At 36.1% G+C, this 19684-nt stretch overlaps 1 protein-coding gene across 6 annotated transcripts in view; it reads left to right on the forward strand.

Annotated features, from left to right (window-relative positions):
• Positions 1 to 281: 281 nt before the first annotated feature.
• The window catches only part of BRIP1 (BRCA1 interacting DNA helicase 1), a 78987-nt gene continuing 59584 nt past the window's right edge, over positions 282 to 19684 (forward strand). Inside the window, exons 1-10 of one of the 6 annotated variants that reach the window (XM_068910179.1) lie at positions 283 to 374; positions 904 to 1011; positions 1896 to 2023; positions 2845 to 2956; positions 3927 to 4121; positions 5813 to 5940; positions 6643 to 6777; positions 15875 to 16168; positions 18146 to 18367; positions 18892 to 19091. In XM_068910179.1, coding sequence (XP_068766280.1) covers positions 1931 to 2023; positions 2845 to 2956; positions 3927 to 4121; positions 5813 to 5940; positions 6643 to 6777; positions 15875 to 16168; positions 18146 to 18367; positions 18892 to 19091 — 1379 coding nt within the window. In that variant the 5' untranslated portion in view covers positions 283 to 374; positions 904 to 1011; positions 1896 to 1930. Of the gene's footprint in view, positions 513 to 903; positions 1012 to 1895; positions 2024 to 2844; positions 2957 to 3926; positions 4122 to 5812; positions 5941 to 6642; positions 6778 to 15874; positions 16169 to 18145; positions 18368 to 18891; positions 19092 to 19684 lie in introns of all 6 variants that reach the window. The other 5 variants (XM_068910182.1, XM_068910176.1, XM_068910177.1 and 2 more) reach the window with 5 other exon arrangements.

The raw sequence follows: 19684 nt of genomic DNA on the forward strand, positions 1-19684 counted from the left end.
CGCCTCCCGCTAAAAAAAACCAAAAAACAAAAAACCCACACAATACACACAAACCCCCGCCCCCAAAAACCCAAACTCTCCCCCAGATGACGATAGTTGCTGAAAGGAACCTACCGGAGGCCCTGAGGGGCCCGAGCCGCCGCCATCAGCACCACCGCCGCGCGGTCGCCCAGCAACGAAGACAACCTAGGAGCTAACAAGGCGCTCCGCGATTGGTTCTAACAGCGCGGAGGGGGAAGGCGGGAGCGGTTGAGTTCGCGGCCTGCTGATTGGCGGCTCGGAGCCTTTCCTGTCAGCTGATTGGCGGGAAGGACAGCGGCCGGGGCGGAGGCGGGAAGGACGGACGCTGAAGAGGGCCGCTGCCGCCGCGTGAGGTGAGCGGCTCGTCGCTTCTCGCGGGGCCGCGCCCGGGGCGGAGCGCGGCTCTGAGGGACCCGGCTCGCCGCGGGGAAGGGGCTCTCCGGAGGCTCCTGCCTTTTCTCCGTCTCCCGGCAGAGAAAAGAAGCGCCCAGGTGCCTTTTGTAGGCCGGGGTGGAAAGTGGAAGGCGCGGGAGGAGGACAGCAGCCGGCCCCAGCGCTCTCCGCCGCGAGCCCCGCAGAAACCCGCGCTGGGCCTGGGGGTTCCCTGGGGAGCCGCCCCCGGCCCGAGGGTCCCTCCACTTCGCCCCCCCTCCCTCCCTCCCGGCCCCCGTCTCCGGCTGCTGCCGCACTCCGGTTTTGATCCCCTCCCGCCTCCCTCGTAGGGGCTTGCTTTTTCTTAGGCAAAGATCCTTCGCACTCCCCTCAAAAAAACGTTTGAGAGAACCCCTCTGCGTGTGAGGAAAAGCCTTTCAGTGAGGTGCAGTTACGTTTTTGGAAGGAGGGCATGGCTGCAAACTCAGGCTAGCAATCTCTTTTGGCTAGGGTTTCTTTTTCCTGTTGAGGAAGCTGATGATGAAGCTGAATCATGCCTTGTGTTGGTGGCTTTTTCATGCATGCATTTACTCATTAAAGAGTCAGATGAGCACACAGGTTAGTGAATTTATTTATCACAGGGAGGTTGCCAGCATAAATTCACTTTTAGTTATTTTGTAGATGCTTAAGACCGATAAGAAAAGTTAGTGATGCTTAAAAGCTGTAGTCTTTTTTAAAGCTGTATATCCCTACTCGATATTTGTACCTCAATAGTTTCAATGTTTTAGAATGATATGGAAGATAGGACTGGGTGTAAGGTTTGTTCAGCTGGATGCTCAGCTGGATAGTGTGGCTTGCTGAAACAGTACGGTTTTTATTACCCAAAATGAGAGAAGTGCAAGAAGATAAGTAGAATAGTAAAATGAATGACAGCTCATTTTCCCCTGAATAATTACTATATTAGTACTATAAGAAAGGTGTTTTAAAATCTTATTTTTAAAGTCAGTATCCAATCTTAATTTCTCACTGTTACAAAATGAAAAGGCATATTCAGAAGCTACAGCTGTTGGCTGTATCACTGTAACTTGCAGCGTCTTGGAGGTCAAGTTAATGGAGCCGCAGAATTGAAAAACTGATTATTTATAGTTACTAAATATCCTAGAATACTTTTTCCCCTAAGAATTTGGGGGGAAGTAAAACCTGTGAAATAAAATTGAAATGATGTAAGTAGTTCATTCATAGTTATTTCTAAATTGCTTACATTGCTAATGTTAATTATCAGATGGTGGTAACTTGCTCTTGTTTGTGACAAGGACCAGGCTTGAACTGCTGTCATGTAGTATAAGTTTCTGTATGCGAGTTTTCTTAATATCCTGAGCCACTTAGCCCTCTTATCAGGTTAGCAGTTTCTGCTCGTTTCTGTTTGGTGCTGCATGTTGTTTCAGACTTTCCCGTGGTTGCTAATTTTAGCTGGTTAATACTTGTTTTTATTTCAATTGCAGTTATAAATCTGAAATAAACAGGGTGAAAAGTGGCAATGTCTTCTGACGTGTCAGAATATACTATTGGGGGAGTGAAGATTATATTCCCTTGCAAGGCTTACCCATCACAACTAGCTATGATGAATGCAGTAAGTAGAATTTATGTTAATATTCGCTAAAGTAATAGGTTATGTTTTGCAATTCTTATCAACCTTTAGAAAAAGAGCATATACAATTCAGTCTCCACTATTTTCAGTATTTCAATTGTAATGCAACTTACTGTATTACTGTGTTTCTTTGTTCTCTGTTTGTACGTGTTTGTGCTATACAATGACATGTGACCCGTGACTAGGAATCTATGGTATTTGGATTATAAGATAGTAATAATGTTTTGGAATGTTGAAATACATTTTGGCTTTGTAGGCTGAACTTTTATGCTAAGAACCAAGCTATGTGCTGTGTAATATAAATGCTTATTTAATTAGCTGTAATATAAATTGTGTATGATTTTGCAAGTACAAGGAGGGAATGTTCTACTAAACCATGTCTTTTAATCAGAGTGTAATATTCTAGTAATTTTTTTCAGAGGAGGGTTTTTATATGATGTTTCATATTGCATATTTAATATGTACGTTTTATATTTAATTTGGGAAATTTAAATATTTTCTTCTTTGAGAGACAAATATTCTTGTTCTGCGATAGATATTTTAAATATTTTGGTTCTATAAGACTACAGAAAGAAAGTCAGCCCCATCAGATATTGCTATTAGCAGGTAAGTATTTCATAGTACCCTGTAAGCGAACCTCTGAGCACTGCTCAGAGGGTTGTTTTTTTTAATTTTTTTTTTATTTTTTTGAACATAACTGCAGGTGCCCTGGACTATTTTTAAAAGTTACCTTTAGCTTAGTTAAAACATTCTTTTTGCTTTCACAGTTATTTATGATTTTGTTTTCATTCTTCTCCTTAAAGATTGTTAAGGGATTGAATAACAGGCAACACTGTTTGCTGGAGAGCCCTACAGGAAGCGGTAAAAGTTTGGCATTACTTTGTTCTGCATTATCATGGCAGCAGTCTTTGTATGGTAAGCTTTCTCAGTGTCCATGTGCCCAGTTGTTGTTGCTGAAATATATTATAATGAATTATTGTTGCTTTTCAACCTTTAAACTTTTGGTTTGAGGAATGTATGCAGGTCTTTGTCCATCATTATACATACAGGCTTATTGGCAAAATGGCATTAGGCAATCAAAACAGCAGTGGCCAATAATGCTAAGCAGAGTGATGACAGCTTGTTCAGACGGCATAGTACACAGAGACACAAAGTTTATAATGTAAATAAAATAGATGATGAAGATCGCATCCATAATGTGTAACGGGACCAAACAAAGTCCCATCCAAAATGATGCTTAAAAATTTATAAGAATTTTCTGTTTGTATTTTTGAAAAAACTTATACTACTTTATTGGGAAGAACTCAATTTGAAAGTAAGGTTTTGTATCTATTTCTTTTCTTTTCTTTATTGATTCTGGGTTGGGCCGCTTATGGCTGTGTATCTGACACTTCAAATTTGGCTCTTTCCTCAAGAATGTTGCTTCTTTATGTACAAGAAACGATGCTAAAGATCCAAAACTTGATGATTTGCATAGCTTGCCATATTTATTATACTGTGGTAACATCATTGTGAACTGCGATTCAGTGTGGCTAATACTCAGAGGAACTTTAAAGTCTTTCTTTCATGTATGTACATTTTTTTTAAAAGTTCCTAAGTAATACCTGTTCCCTTAGTTAAGGTGATGTGTGGGAAAGTTAAAACAAGCTACTAAATCTCTGCTGGTTTGTATATAACAGAAAAAGTAAGGATTTTTGTAAGTTGCTTGCATGTATCTCGTTTTTAAAGGTGTATGATTTACAGACATAGTGATTAGAAACTGATATTTAAACAAAATCTTTCACCTTAACTGTTTTGAAAGTTCTAGTTATAACGTATAGTCCTGTATAGTTTTTTTTTTTTTTTGTAATAGAAGACAAATGACTGTGTCCTTTATCTTCTTTAGAGAAGTCACTGGTTAAAACCTCATGTGAAAAGGAAGACAGAAAGCCAGAGACTTCATTGCCATGTTGCTGCACATGTCATTCCCGCTCTCAGAGCAACGAGGCTGCAGCAAGTGTGAATCATGGTGCTTCTTGTTCTTTTAATAATTGTGAAGCAGGAAGTTCCGTAAAAACTGAAACCCCACTAACAAACACAGGTAACTTTTAGTAAATTCCTCCTTTTGTGAGGTGGTTATTTTGTCCAGCCGTCCTGGTAGTAGGGGTCATTAAATAACCATGGCTCATAATTGGACCACAGTCTCGACACTTTCAGCTTCTAACCTTTCTCTGGATCGTTAGTGACATCTGGATGTTCTGTTCACCCTACTTCAAGTGACCACAAAAGGCAGGCAATAGGACTGCGCTGTAGGTGAAAGTATTTGTGTTTTTCTGTTTGACATTTTCTGCTTCTGCTTTGCTGATTTGAACTGTAGGAGCCAATAGATGGTTCCAGAAGAAATCTCCAGCACTGCTGGAGTACGTAACTTCAGTTGGAAAACTTGAATTCTTGCAGTATCTACTAGTTTTTTGGAATCAGAATTCTGGGAAAGTAAATCATTTGTACCATAAGCTAAAGCTTAAAGGAATACAAGTAACAGGTGTTCCTACGTTGCATGTTGTATATATTAGAGTCAACACACAACTTGCGAGGGCCATGTAGGCCTAGAATATTATACTCGGTAGCAAACACTGAACAAATCCCTCTCTACAGAAAGACATCTCTGTCATTAACATGGGAGGTGTTGTAACACCTGTTCTGCTGGTCAGATATGGAAAGAAAAAGAGATTGAGTACATTCATAAACACAAAGAGTCACCATAAATTCTTGTTTTCCCTGAAAGTACCTATTGTTAAGGAAAACAGGTAACTGTAACTGAGGAAATGAGGATTAGAGAGGTTTCTTTCTTGTGCTTGGGAATTTTTTTTTTAAACAGATATTTCACGGTGCAGTTCCGTAGTCAGTTTCACTTGATTTTGCAAAATCCATAGTTTGTAAAATTATTTAAAAAAAAAAAAAAAAGGGGGGGGGGGGAGACGAGTAGTTAGCTGAAAATATAGGTGCAGATAGAACTTACTTGCTGGAGACAACAGTTTGCTGTGAAATGCCTCAAGGAAGCCTCATTTACAGTTGCAGAAGATGTTGGTCTCCACTGTCCTGGTCTAGCATTATGACTTTGGCAAACTGTTGAGAACTATTACGAGGATGCTATTTTAGTTCTAAAAAATAAAGTCCCTTGCAGTTAGCCATAATATCAAGTACAGATAAGAAAATGGAGATACTTATTTCTTAACTGGCTTTTTAAAAACTGTCTTCTATGAAAGTGTCCAAAGGTAGTGCGCTAAACACCTCGCTCTACTGGTCCTTCACAATTATGCTAAGTCCCTGTTCAGCTCTGCCTCCTAAATTAATGCCTCTAGTATTTGTTCAGCTCTCAAGATTTACAACAGAAATTAAACTAAAAACTTTTTTTTTCCCATTCTTGTTGGATACTGTATGCATATCCATATCTGTCTTAAATCTAATTTATAGAGAGAAACAGAACTTTAAGAAACAAATTTAAATCATGTTCCTTCATATTATAGATAGCCAAAAACTGTTCCAGAAGTAAAAGGTATAGACAGTGATATCTTTCGTTTGCTTTCTTCAAGTCAAGGACTTTTTTTGCCATTGTAATAGTAGTACATGCTTCTGCTCTATTTGGAAATGATGGTAAATGGGTCAGGAAATAGCCACTACTGTTTCATACATCGTGTATTTTAACTGTATGTGTAATAATTTCTATTTTTAGAAATGTTGTCTTTATTTAATGCATTCTTAGTAATGGACATGCTCTTACTCTTTTTACAGAACATAAGGAAAACGAAACCCTAGCTTCAAAATTATCTGCTAAAAAAAGGGCATCTCTGTGTGGCAACGAAAATGATGATTTTCAAGTGGACAGGAAAAGGATTCGCTCTTTAGAAACTGAGCAGCAGGTGAGCAAAATGTATTGGCAGTAAGATAATTCAGGCATAGCTGAACCAACCTGTTAAATATTGATCAACATTTCAGAAGAAGGCATAGAGAACATTTGGGTCATGTCACTGTCCTAATTTAATTTGACTTTGTTTGTTTTTATTGTTACTTGGTACAATGGAGTCCATTGCTGCATTAAATTATTCTCAATACCATGTCATAAATTACTTGTTACGTACTGCTGCTGGTTGCATACTAACTATACGCTTATTGCATACGTGTATCGCCAGTTGGTTTGTAATAATCAGTTGAAGCACGATATTCTAGATTAAAAATATAAATACCACTGTGAATGCATTGCAATTCTGTCTTATATCCTGTCAGGCATGGTTATCTCTGGCCTAATACATGGAATGCAATACTTTTCTAATGGTTTTACCTGTGTTGGTAAAAAAATTACCAATGCAATTTAACCAAATGATATTGGTTAAAAATTAACAGTTTTTTTGGTTATTGAATTTTATATTAACATTTTGTAACTTTGCTGAAATCTCTTTTGTGTGGCTTAGATTTAGTTAAACTGTTAATGAGTATTAGCGGTGCACTGTATTACCAAAACAGATTCACAATGGGGAAAAAAATTGAGGCAAAATCACTGACCACTAGTGTAAACACATGCTTCTGTCCACTGTATTTGAGCAGAGTACTTTTTTCCCCAACAGATGAGAAAACGTCATTGTTTTGCAAAAGGAGTGCAGCTAGTTGATGCTTTAGAAGTTTATCATCAGAGAAAGAACGGGGAGCTGATTGTTCACTCTGAAAAAAGTGTGAAAAACACTGTTTTTTCTCCCAACACAGTAAGTAATAAAGGTCTTACATCAAGACTGTTATTTCAAGAGAGATCGACTTTTAAATGATTTTGCTGCAATGAAATAGCTTGTAAAAACTGGACTTTAAAAAAAATATGTTTTCAGAATGCACTGTGTGTCCTGCTCCGTAATTAATGTAAAAGTTCCCAAACTGCAAGTATGTAAGTTCTTTTAAAGTGATGTATTGTCACTATCAATAGTGAGAATTGCAATGGCTTTTACTGCTAATGATGTTTAGCAAAGGAAAAAAAGTGAATTTTCTGAGGTAGTGCTGACTCATTACCAGCTAGAAGAGAAATGGCTGGGGAAGCCTTGTGTAACCCTTGTGTAACAGTCTTCAGCACTGGAACAGTCTTTCCTTTTTCTGGTAGAGTGAGTATATCATCTGTGGTTCCCTTTGGTGTGGGTCTGAGACTTTCTGTATTCTTTTCTTGTAAGCTGGATTTGTAAAACTACTGTTTTGTTATGTATTTTAGAAACCTCTTCATACGTTTTGAAGGAGTCATACATTTTTAAGTGTCAAACAATTAAAACAGGTGAAAATATTGTAAGTTTTGCATTGTTGGGTGGGTTTAGAATTAGTTTGACTCTTATCTTTTGTGAGTGTGTGCTTCTTGTGGTTTTAAAAAAAAAAAAAAAAACCCTGAAAAATTACCTTCATTTTTAAAAGCAGCATCATCTTCCTGGATCCTGATCGGCTGAGGGACGTTCATAGTCAGATTTCAGAGTTTGGTTGTAGCCAATTGGACTCTATAGAAGTTAATTTTTCTGGAACTGGGGCTATGTTCCATCCTTATAAAATTTCATACATTCTTTATTTCAAGGGGTGAGAGAGGCTAAACGCTCTATGTAATACTAATCACATGACTGACTGCTTTTAAGTTGTATTGTAAATTAGTGATTTGAAACTGATAGTCTTGCTTGCTAAGCTGAGAAATACATATTACTTTTTTCATCTGTGAGGATCTAACTGTTAAACAGTAACTGCAGAGTGAAACGTTTTTTTTCTCTATGCTGTTATGATAGAGGAGGTGATGGGAGACAGAGAGCTGTTCCTTCAGCAAAGCTGTATCATTAGAGGCACCTAAATATGGATGATATGGATTCATAGCCTTGACTTTTCAAATCCTAGAATAGTATAGTTACTATTAAAGAGTTCTTTTTTAACAGGCTATGGTAAAAGCTTAACTGAAGAGTGCCTTGGTCTCTCAGAATACTTTTCATATACTTTTCATGTACTTTTCATGATACTTTCTTAGTGTCGTAATCTCTCTATACTGTAGTACTACGTTAAACATTCGGAACTCATTGAATATGGAATCACAAATTAAAATATGACTCACATTTAAAATATGGCTTACATATATAGAGTTTTCTAATGGTCTGTAAGGGACTTAGGTGGTATTTCTAAAAAGAATTATATCAAAATATGTTTGTAAGGGAATTCCCATAACTTGTTTTTTGAGTGTTAAGTCATGTCTAATTTTCAGAGTCTTAATTTTTAAGGGCTTAAATGCTTAGCATTTTTAAACGATCAGACCCGTTAAGGCATGTCAGGTCCTAATAACTACTTTGTCAAGCATGGCTAATGATTCTATCTTAGCTTTAACGTAAACGTAGATAAGGAAGATGGTTGTAGACTTGCTTCTAATTTTAAATTATTGCAGTTTACAATCACTTAAGAAAACATGTTAACTGGATACGTGATTTATTCTTAACTGAAGTGCAGTGATTTGCAAAGTGTAAATTATTTCTGTCCAATTTGGTCTTCTAAACAGTGGGCTGAACTCACTATGGTGACTTAGGCCATGGCTCCCCAACAGCAGAGAATCTGGTCCAGTAATTCAGCCTGTTAACTTTCAATATGTGACAGCTTGTTGTACAACTTATATACATTTGTGTTTTGTCATTGTAGATTTATGGCATCATATATGTAAAAACATGAAATAGGGACCGTGGAAATGCAGTGAGAGCAGTTGAGAGGTTATAGATTTTGTTCACCTACCCTTTCTTTGTTTTGTAATATAAGCCGTAAATGAGAGATGGTATCTAATATTAACATATGTGCCTTTAAGACCTTAAAAAAAGTAACGTGGAGAAAGCTGGGGCTGATCATTGCAATAGATTATAACAAAAACCATGTAATACATTTTGCATGTGATTAAAAAGAAAAATGCTGTGCGTTTCCATGATAGATTTTTTTAAAACTGTGAAATTATCACTTTTTATAGCAGAAATTTCACAGAAGAAGCTGACGTGCAAATATGCAGGGCTGTTTCTGCAGCTTTCTGCTAGGAATTTTCTCTAATTCTTGGTGCTTGAATTTTCTGCATTTTATATAAAGATTGTTCAAGCAAAACCGGTAGAGGAAGAAACATGAGGCGCTACAGAGATGAATGTCAGATGCTGAATTACAGTAGTGATCTGATTCACATGAATGCTTATCAAAGGCTATGATAGAATGGTTCTTGTCAATACTGAAGTATAGGAGCACACTGTGAAATTGTGCAAGTTTGTTAGACAAATATGAGAAAGGAATAAGGTCTGTCCCATTTTTTTTTTCTTGTATTGTTTTATAGTAATACACTGTAAGTAACTCAACTTTTTAAGTACAGGGTTTTACATGCATGTTTGGAAATGTGCTTGATTTCAACAAGCAGTTGAATTCTCTTTTCTCCTCTTCCAACAGCCCATGTCTTAAATTAACTTTTATTTTAATCAGTGTTTGTTTTAACTTCAAGTGCAGCTTTCCAGTATACTTTGCTTTTGTAAACACAGAACAAGCCAGACACTTCAAGATACTGGCAGCTAAATCTTTTCTTGACAAAAGTGAATCTGTGTTCTAGGTTTGTTTGAAGGGAAGTAATTTTTATTAGTTTTGGGAAAGGTGCGTAGGTTGTCAAGTAGGACTTTAAATGCTTTGTGCAACTGAAATTCAGTTGATACTGTGAAATACAAAGGCCAGCAGAGTGTGCTGTTGATTTTCAGACCTTTCTTCCTTCACTGACTGTCAGATTTACTTTGTGAGTGTCTGAAGAACTTGATTTATAAGTTTTAGAAATTTCAGATAGTGAAGAAAACTGAAAACTTTTAGTATAGATTGACTATTTGTTAAGTAAAACATTGAATCAGTGTCTGATCTAAGTCTTCTGAAGTCGAGCGGCACGTTATAATGTGCTATCCATGGGTCTGATTTTACAGATAGACATGTAGTATATTACTGAGGACTGTTTATTACTGAACATCCTTGTTTAAAGACTACTGAAAAACTAAGAATATCACTTCAGGCCAAAAAGGAATTTATTCAACTATCCTAGGGTGCGAGTATCAGTTTAGACTGGATGTTCACTGAAGTTCTGGATTTGGAGTAAGCCTGGAAGTGGTGTTATGACATTTTTGTCCAGGCCTCTCTCTCTACACTTTCCATATTTGGAACATATCCAGGAACTGTACTGGGAGTTTGCTGTTTTCAGTCTCTGATGGTGATGAAAAATACACTCTTGTATTAGAACTATTTTGCATCCCAAAGTAGAAAAAAATAAACTCAGCTCTAACACAATAGTTGGTTTCAAATCCAGCTGCTACAGAGGAGAGGAAAAAAAGGGTGATTAAGTCAGAACCCAAGACTTACCGATGTGTTTATGAAATAAAAAGGTTAAGACTAAAATCATGCTATGTGCAACTTTTTAAAAACTTTATTGGGTTGTGCCATGGATTGATAACATATTCAAACATGTTTTCTAAGATTTTCTTTTTTTTTAAAAGAAAAAAAAAAGTTTAGGGAAAAAGTAACCTAAGAAATAAAAACTTTTTGAATCTCTATGTTTAAGACTGAAAGGATAGAGTGGTATTTGCCTGTGGTGAACTTCTGCTTTAGGGGCTAAGAGCTGATCTGACATCAAGAAACAATTTCAGAAAGTAAGGCCTTATTTATCTTTAGTATTTCTGCTACTTTAACTAGTTTACATTTAAAACATCAAGACTGTCACACTATAGGCTGTTAGGTATGAAAACACTTTTCTAGTTTAGTTTATCCTATTTGAAATAAAGTCAACGGAGGTAATTCCACCACTGTTATCGTAATTGACTATGTATTTAGGATGATGCAATAATGTATTGTTTATTCCAATCTATGCTTATCTTATACCTTCTTAAACTCATTTTTGCCTATTGTTTTAGGAGCTACATTACCTTAAACAAGGTATGCACTTACAAAGCTGTTAGCTGGCTCCCCTGAGCAGCACCGATTGTGACAATACTCCAACAAAACAAAGTTAGTATGAAAAGCCATGTTAGTTTGAAAATGCTTGGAAATGTTAGTCATGACTAAGTCCCTTATTTTTAATGTAAGCCATTCTTACTAATGCTAACCTGGGTGTGCACGTTGCTTGAAAGTTGATTCCTAACATTTACGGAACGTTGAAGAAATTTGCGTTAGTTCCTAAGTTTACTAAAAGCGATGACAATTAAAGTAATTCATAAAATTTGGAAAGTGCAAGAGGAGTTCCTCCATTTTTATTTTGCTTAAACAGTCGGATAAAACCTGCTTTGTTAAATTAGTGTTTTATTGTAATCCTGTGCTCAAAGTGAAGTTAATTTCTTGTCAAGTATTCCTTTTTGTAGTCCAACAGAGAGAGAATGGATTGTTTGTTGCAAGATCATGAGACGTGCTGCCCAGCATTGCAGCGCCAGAAGAACATCTATAGGTCCCGGAGGTGCAGGATCTTCTGCTCAAAGCACTTGCTTGTTCTTAGCTTCTTTCAGTCTAGAGCCTGGGGCTCCATTTTTGTCCTTCAGCTGCTGATTCTTGCAAAAGAGGGCAGTTCTAGTATGAGTTTAGATGAGAAATTATACCCTTATGGTACTCTCTTGATTACTTCTGTCAAAGCATGTGGTCTGAGAAACTGGGGCAGCTGCGTTAAGGAATCCCCATTTATACTAGGTAAAAAAAGTAAGCAGTAAATGGAGAGTAGTGTAACAAACACTTGGGGTATCAAAAAACAACTGCAAAAAGAATCTGTCTTAATGTGCTAGCCCATTGCAGTTTAACATATTGCTTACAACCTTCACAATAGAGTTTGAGTGACTTCTGTTACACATTCCAGGAGACTGGCAGTCTGTTACAATCAGGGTCTGGACTCTAGAATAGGCTAATTTACCGCGATGGGATGAAGAAAGTTGTGGATTTGTATTACATGCTCTCACCTGACACTGTATCTGATCCTTTACCTGCTGATTGACATTTTGAATGAGCTCTTTGAAGCAAGTTCCAGCTTAATTAAAAGGTTTGCTTGGTTAGCAGTGATCTGTGAAAGCCTGTGATAAATATTGAACTGGGTTCACCTGCTGGTTACTGTGAGAGGATAAACAGCTGCTTTGTGTACTTTAATCAAGAGGCTTCAGCAGCAGCAGAATACCGTGCTTTTTGAGAGCGTATAAAGGAATAGTTGAAAAGCTCTGGTAATGTCACTGCTGATATCTTACTAGGTTGTGCTTGTGTGATATTTCACACAAGAGGTATTCACTGCTGTATCAGTTAGATGGCTTTGTAACCAGGAAATGTAGATGAAGATATGAAGAACTCCTCTTATCTCTTTGTGCTTCAAAGATCACAGCCTCAGTGTTTGTTGAGCTTTATTTTACACGTAGGACAGGTTGGTGAACTTGATTGTTCTTTTATTAATCGTACTTCTACATTTTTTGCCATATAAATATTGATGTGATAGGCTGCTTTATCTACCCACGAACAGAAGGAGAAACAAGCTAGATTAGAACAAGGTCCATATAGTCTGGTATCTGATGTCTAACAGCATCTATTACTGGATATTTCGGATTAAATACTGCAGAAAGTGGAGGGGTATATGTTTTTTTCTCCCTCTCCTGAATGAAAGTCTCTCCCAGATTCAGACAGCTAAAAATAGGTTTAGTTATGAAGCCAGGGAGTTTTAAATCAACTGCAAAATTTTAAGGACAACTATTGTAATTCTGGACGTTTTGTTACTCCCATAAGTATAGTCCTTTTATTCTTGTCACGTTCCAAACAAGAGTACACCATACATAGTAAATACTCTTGCAACTCAGCTATTTTAGAACAATGCAAATGGAACAAATTGGAACGTTATCAGTAGGATTGTAGGGTTACATTCTGTGACACTTTAAAATTGTGTATATACCACTTTCTCCTCACGCTCTCAATTATTTTAGTAGTTTTTCATTAGCTGCCCCTTTTGTGTAATGCTACGTGTACATTACAAGAATTTTAAACCAAAATAAATAATATATAGTCAGGGAAGGCTAGTGAAATTATAAAATATTTAAACAGCTATTAGTATACATGAGAGTTTATGGGTTTTTTTTTCTTGATTGTGTTCAGAAAGGAGTGATGTTTTTTGTCACACAGGTTTTGCAGCTGAACTAAAATATTCAATAAAGCCCACAGCAACTTGAACACCAATAACTGCATTTTGATAGCATCATAAATAAAGCAAAACCTGAACCATCACACCCATAAATTGATCCTGTGGCTGAGGTGGTGGCTTGCAGGGGTAAGGAGGCAAAGCTCTCACAGTATGTCGGACTGGGACTGCTAGTGAAATAGTTCTCAGTTGTCTTTAATATTAATCATTTATAATAAAAAAAGAAAGAAAGTCTACAGATCTTCACATAAATGTTGGAAAGTTTTCTAATTTTATTATAGGTTAGAAAGTATCTCTGCTTTCTAGCTTTAAAGATTTATACTTTTTGAGGCAACTCTGCCATTTGAACTGCCGTGTTAGCAGTTATCACTTTGTCCATTTATTGCATATTCTGCAGCTTTGTTTTTTCAGTAGTAATGGGCGATTAACAATACTACATTTGTTTGCTCTATGATATTGACAGTAACTTCTTTCATAGTAATATAGAATTAAAATAGTATGTTTTTAATAAAATTCAGAGGTGGCCAAACCATTTTTAAAGGATAACAAAGAATTCAAATGTCGTATTGCGAATAACATGAAGAACTCAACTTTTAAATTATACTGTAACCATTTTCTTAATGTTTCTCTTCATTATAAAGGGCCTTCTAAGGATTTATTTATTTATTTATTTATTTATTTTGGGCTAATGGCGTCTGTGGCTTTCAGAAATATTATGACTACTGCAGGGCAGTTTTATGCTTTTACTGGTTACTATAAAATCAGTCTGAGTTTACAACTTTCTCTCTCTCTCTTTTAAAAACATTTTTAAAAGGGTAATATTTTAAAAATGGAATGGTGGATAAAGTGCTTTTTAAAGCCAGTATTATATCAATTTAAATTTTTTTTAAGAAAAACTTATGAGAGCGCCTATAAAATACTGTAACCTTACATACACGAACAGACTTTTAAATCTTTTTAGGGAAAGAAGCTTTTTTTCCCCCTATTTTAAACCCGTCACAGAAGAACTTTGGTATATCAAATATTTGAACTATATTTTCCTATAATCTTAATTGTGCAGGAACAGTTAGAACAACTTTTTTTTTTTTTTGCCTGTTTACCCTTGATATTTTTCTGTTATTTTTATTTGGCAAATTAAATATGAGGCTTAGCATCATCAGTGAAGCCTTAGTGATATTTTTATTGTCTTTGGCTTATGCATGTTTTTTCTTCCTCTGAAAACATGAGCAATCTATCTTGAATTAAAATGAAGAGATAAATGTTTTCTTAAAGGTCTGTGTGGTAAGCTGATTCTGCTTCTGTGATATTAGTTATTAGTATGTAAATGCGGCGGTCACCATTTCAAAGAGCAAAACAGAATATAGGCGATAGAAATATCAAGGTAGAATTTGCATTCCCGTTTTCTGTGCGAGTACAAACTGAGTTGAATCTTGCCACGTATGTAACATATACCATATGTCAGCTGTTTCCTGCTTCACTGTTGACAAGAGCCCCATTCATAACTCTTCTTTTTATCCTTTCAGTGAATAAGTAATTATTCGATATAGGAGGCAGGATATTTGGAACTGGCTATTTAATGTGGCAGCACACGGTAATGAAATCTGCTGTTACTGGCAACCTGAGAGGGGAATGTAACAATTCCAGCATGGGTGTAACTTTATCTGCTTTGAGGGCCTGTTTATTTGGCACATCAGTGAACCTTTTATCCCCGTGAGTGACAGCTCCAGAAGGGTTACATTTACTTGCATTCTATCGTGTATTGTAATATTTAATGGCGGACAAGGCTGAGTGGGGCTGAAGGTAATATGAACTTGCTTTTCCACAGAGCGGAGGCTAAAAGACAGCTTGATCCCCAGTATTGTGGTGTAACACACGGCGTGACTTAGCATTTGTTTATAAGGGTTAATCTTACTGATTACAATTAAGAGGGGAGAGGAGAATATTTGAGTGGGCAGGTACGCGTTGTTACTTGCACTATCAAACTGAAAACCAAATACAAACTATTTTGCGCTAGAAAAATTAATTATCCTCTTATAGGCGAGGTGTGTGGACAAGTTTACTTCATAATTTTTTGGTTTCCACACTAATCGTGACAATCTTACCAAATAGTTACTAAATATCCTTTGATATAGTAGCATGGCAAACATGTTTCTAGTGGAATGTGTATGAGGTAGTCTGTTTTATCTGCAAATGAAATTTCATTAAACTGTCCAGACTTCTTTTGCTTGCTTTAAAAGAAAATATTCTCATTGTTTTAGATTTGGGTGTCTGGTTAGGTTTTCTTCCTTTAAGGTGCTGGACGTTTTTTTTTTTTTTTTTTTCTTCTGGTTCAGGAGTGTCCTTATACCTGTATTTAAATATTTGGATATGAGATGTTCCTTTACGTTATTCATGTGTGTCAATCTTCAGCTGAGTAGTAAACCTTGCTATGATTGGGTAATGATAAAGTTGTATCCAGTGATTGCTGAAAGTGTTTTAAGGTTTTCAGGCATAAGGAGGTGTTGTGTATGCTTTAACTTGTATAAAACTTTTGCAGTTTGCTAGGCCAACCTGTTTCACAGACTATCTTGAACTATCCCAGAAAGCATTTTCCAAATAGAGGATAAACAGATTTGGCATGTTCATCTTGCAGTGGGATTTTGTTCATCTTTTTTTGTTTCTTGTTGCAGTCTTCTGGCCCTTGCACTCAGTGTTCCTGTTCTTCTGGGAAAGAAACTGATAAAGATGCTAGTAATGCAAAGAAGAAGGAAAATGGAGATGAGTCATTCATCCCCAAAATATTTTTTGGAACACGAACGCACAAGCAAATATCCCAGATTACCAGAGAGTTGAAGAGAACAGCATATTCCAGTGTCCCTATGACAATTCTTTCTAGCCGGGATTATACCTGTATTCATCCAGTGGTATCTGGTAGTGGTAGTAACAGGAATGAAATGTGTGTAGAGTTGCTAGAAGGAAAGCAGGTGAGTAGTTTTGTTTTGGAAAAAGGGCATTCATTTAAATGAATGAAAGAGTTGTGTGAACAGTTGTAATGAGTAGTATTTATAACTTCTTAATGCTATGCTGGTTAAAAGCCCTCCAGTAACTTGCTTTAAACTAGAATGCTAATTACTAGAAAACGTTGATACGTGATATCAATCAGTAAAAGAAAGTGGTGATAGGAATAATATTTGTTGTTGGTTACTTGTAAGTTTAATTATAATTTTTAAAAAAATGATACTCAAAATGCTTTCCTTTAACCGTGCTAAAGTTACACATTCAGGACTAGTGCCTTAATACTTAAATTTTCTTCATTTGCATTGTGAACTTTGATAATGTTAACTACAACAGATAGGATAAAATAATTGTTTAGTTGGAAAAATTGTCTTAAAATAAAGATTGGATTTAATTTCTAGTGTCATATGCATAATTGCTAAGAACCCTTTCTTGATTCGATCAGCCATGACCAGTTCTGTCATATTAATCTCTTAATAACCCAAGCAGTGACATGGTGATTTTGCTCACTCTCTGTGGAGCACAAAATTCATTGACCGCTGTAGTTCCTGTGGGGTGCTTTTTTCTTCCATTTTTCTAGTCCTGCAAGCCCTTGGTAAAGCCTATTGCGCTTTCTGATCATCGTAAAGCAAAAAACAAGATTTTCCCATGCGTTTTAGTTCCCCTGTTAAAACAAAACAACAGCCGTGCATATAGACTGATTATGTTTAAAATGAATTAGGAACAAGAAAAAGCTTTGTACACCATGTTTAGTTCACAGTAGAGCAGTGGAAAATGGCACAACAAACTTGTTACTTCAGGAGACTATTACTTTGAAGAATATTATTCTGTATCTGGTATTTTTTTTTATCATCTTGTTGAGATTTGAGTTTGTTTTATAGTTATTAAGTGTGAGTGTTTCTGTGTTCTTGAATCCTCAGAACAAGTTCTAGTGATAATAAGGGCCAATTATTATTTATTATTACAGAAGTGAGCTACTAAATAGATACTGGACATTTTGTGAGCCAAAAGGCTCTAAATGCGATTTCACTTAAAGCGACAACCTTTAACTTTTGGTTGTGTTAGTGTTAAAAAGGGATGAGATTTCCTATTGTGGTTATCACTCTATCCTTAAATGCCTTTGAAGAAAATCTTTTGGGGAGTTCATTATCTTCTTTAATTTTTATTACGTGCTTATTATATTACAAAAATCACAGCAACTAATTTATAGCAAATTGTTTTCACGTTGATTAGAGCAGAGAAATATTGTTTTAATCTTAGTATCATTATTCATCAATATTAACATTCCCTACATATTTCTGTAATTTGGAAATTATATTTGATCCATGCATTTGACTTTTCCTGCCCACAAACCTCAGAATGCCCAGAATATTGAATTTTATTTGATATAGTTAAACACCAGTACAAGGGCTGCTTTGAAAATCTTGGACAGAATCATTAGTAGGTTGATAAATGCGTTGAATCCATCTTGAGCTTACTAGAGGTGAGAAACATATGAAGTAAGGAGCAGAATTAGATTCAAATATGATTTGAATTCTCTAATTTGCTTTCCCCGTTAAACTTCCAAGCAGAATGTATTAATTAATTGACAAAGGATAAGAATGTATTGTATTTATGTGGGTATTTAGATGTAATTATTCATGATTTTGAAATCTTCAGCCTTTTGATGATTGCTAGCTTGATGTTCTTAGTAAGACTGAAATTGTCTTTGGTTTTTTTAGTTAAAAGAGAAGAAAATATTCTTTATTGATTTACATTTTTTGGAACGTGGATCTGTTTGTCTTCTTTCTGACATGATGTATTTTTATCATTGTCCAACGTAAAAAACAGCTATTAGAAACATTTTCATAAACAAAAGTTTAAATGCACATGACAGCTTTGGGCTTTTAAATTTGGTTTTTATTATTGTTTATCATGTCTAACTATGCATCCTTATTTGTTTTTAGGGCAAGTCCTGTCTTTACTATCATGGCGTTCATAAACTCAGTGAATATCATGCACTACAGTCAGCACATAGGAAATATCAGACTTGGGACATTGAAGATCTAGTGAGCCTGGGAAAGAAGCTTCGTGCCTGTGCCTATTTTGCAGCCAGAGAGCTCATGGTGGGGGCAGATATTGTATTTTGTCCTTATAATTATCTCCTAGACCCACAGATACGAGAGAGTGTAAGTATATTTGTAAGTGAAACACTGCAGTAACTGAAGTACTGAAGTTAAAATGAAGCTAATGAAGAACATAAGGATTGGTTCAACAGTCAACTACAATATTTATATCCAAAATATTAGCTACAGATAACTCCTGGGTTAGAGGGTTTTTTTTTTTCCCCCTTTCATTTAAGAAGAGCATTTCTGTATTGCGGGTAATACTTTTGTTGGTCTTATGTTTTAGCTGATTAATCACATGGGTTTTTCTCTCAGTAGAAAGGAACCTTTGCAAACTTAACAAATGTATGGGTTATGGAGAACATAGTAGGTTCAGATTATATTCACCTAGGCTGAGATAAGGTTTTTTTTTTTTTTCTTTTCCTGGTTATTTTCTAGTTACAGAAATTTGATCAAAAAGCTGAAAACAATTTTCTGTGGCTTGCACCGTGATGCAGAATATGCGCTTTCTAACAGGAACCTGCTGGTTGCCGTTTCTCATTTATGTATTTCACTCTGTTTTACTAGACAATTATTTTCTTTTGTAGATGGAAATTAACCTAAAAGGCCAAGTAGTCATTTTAGATGAAGCCCATAATATTGAGGACTGTGCTCGAGAGTCAGTGAGCTACAGTGTTACAGAAAATCAATTAAGATCTGCTCGAGAAGAGCTGGATCTCATGGTCAATAACAACATCAGGCAGAAGGATCATGAGCCCCTACGGGCTGTGTGCTGCTCTTTGACAAAGTAAGTCAACTCTTTTTATTATATCAATTAGTATTAAAAAAAAATTATGCTCCTTTTACTGATGCAATTTACTGGTTGCTGTCTTGCATCAAATAAAAGACAGTAGAGTTATACTTTAAACTGTACAGTCACTTGATTTTTGTTCATTTTGGGAGTCTAGAAGGTTTTGGTGTATTTAAAGAAAAACACCCTCATCTTACTCAAGGGGAAGCGTTCAAATTCTGTTTTGAAAAGTAACTTATGCTCTTGAAGATTCTGCTGATTTTTATGTGGCTTACTCTCCTAGTTTATGAAGTTCTGTTCAAAAATTTTACATGGGCCCATGTATCTTTCACGTGTGTATATTTTCTTATTTGATGACTAGCAATAGCATTACTCTGTCAAAGCATTAGTTAGTTAATATTTATAAAACACTTTAGGAGCCCTGGACAGAAAATGGTGTAACAGACACTTTCTATTTGCAGAAACTTCTGTTCCCAGGAGAGTATTCTGTGCTGAAACTAGAAAAAAAATTCTACCCAAACACTGTGTTGTCATCTGTAGGTAAAATAATAATTCTTTATTGGTCCAATAAAACGCAGCCAACTTCATTA

The sequence above is a fragment of the Struthio camelus genome, chromosome 16 (assembly GCF_040807025.1).
Source record: "Struthio camelus isolate bStrCam1 chromosome 16, bStrCam1.hap1, whole genome shotgun sequence".
Lineage (NCBI taxonomy): Eukaryota > Metazoa > Chordata > Aves > Struthioniformes > Struthionidae > Struthio > Struthio camelus.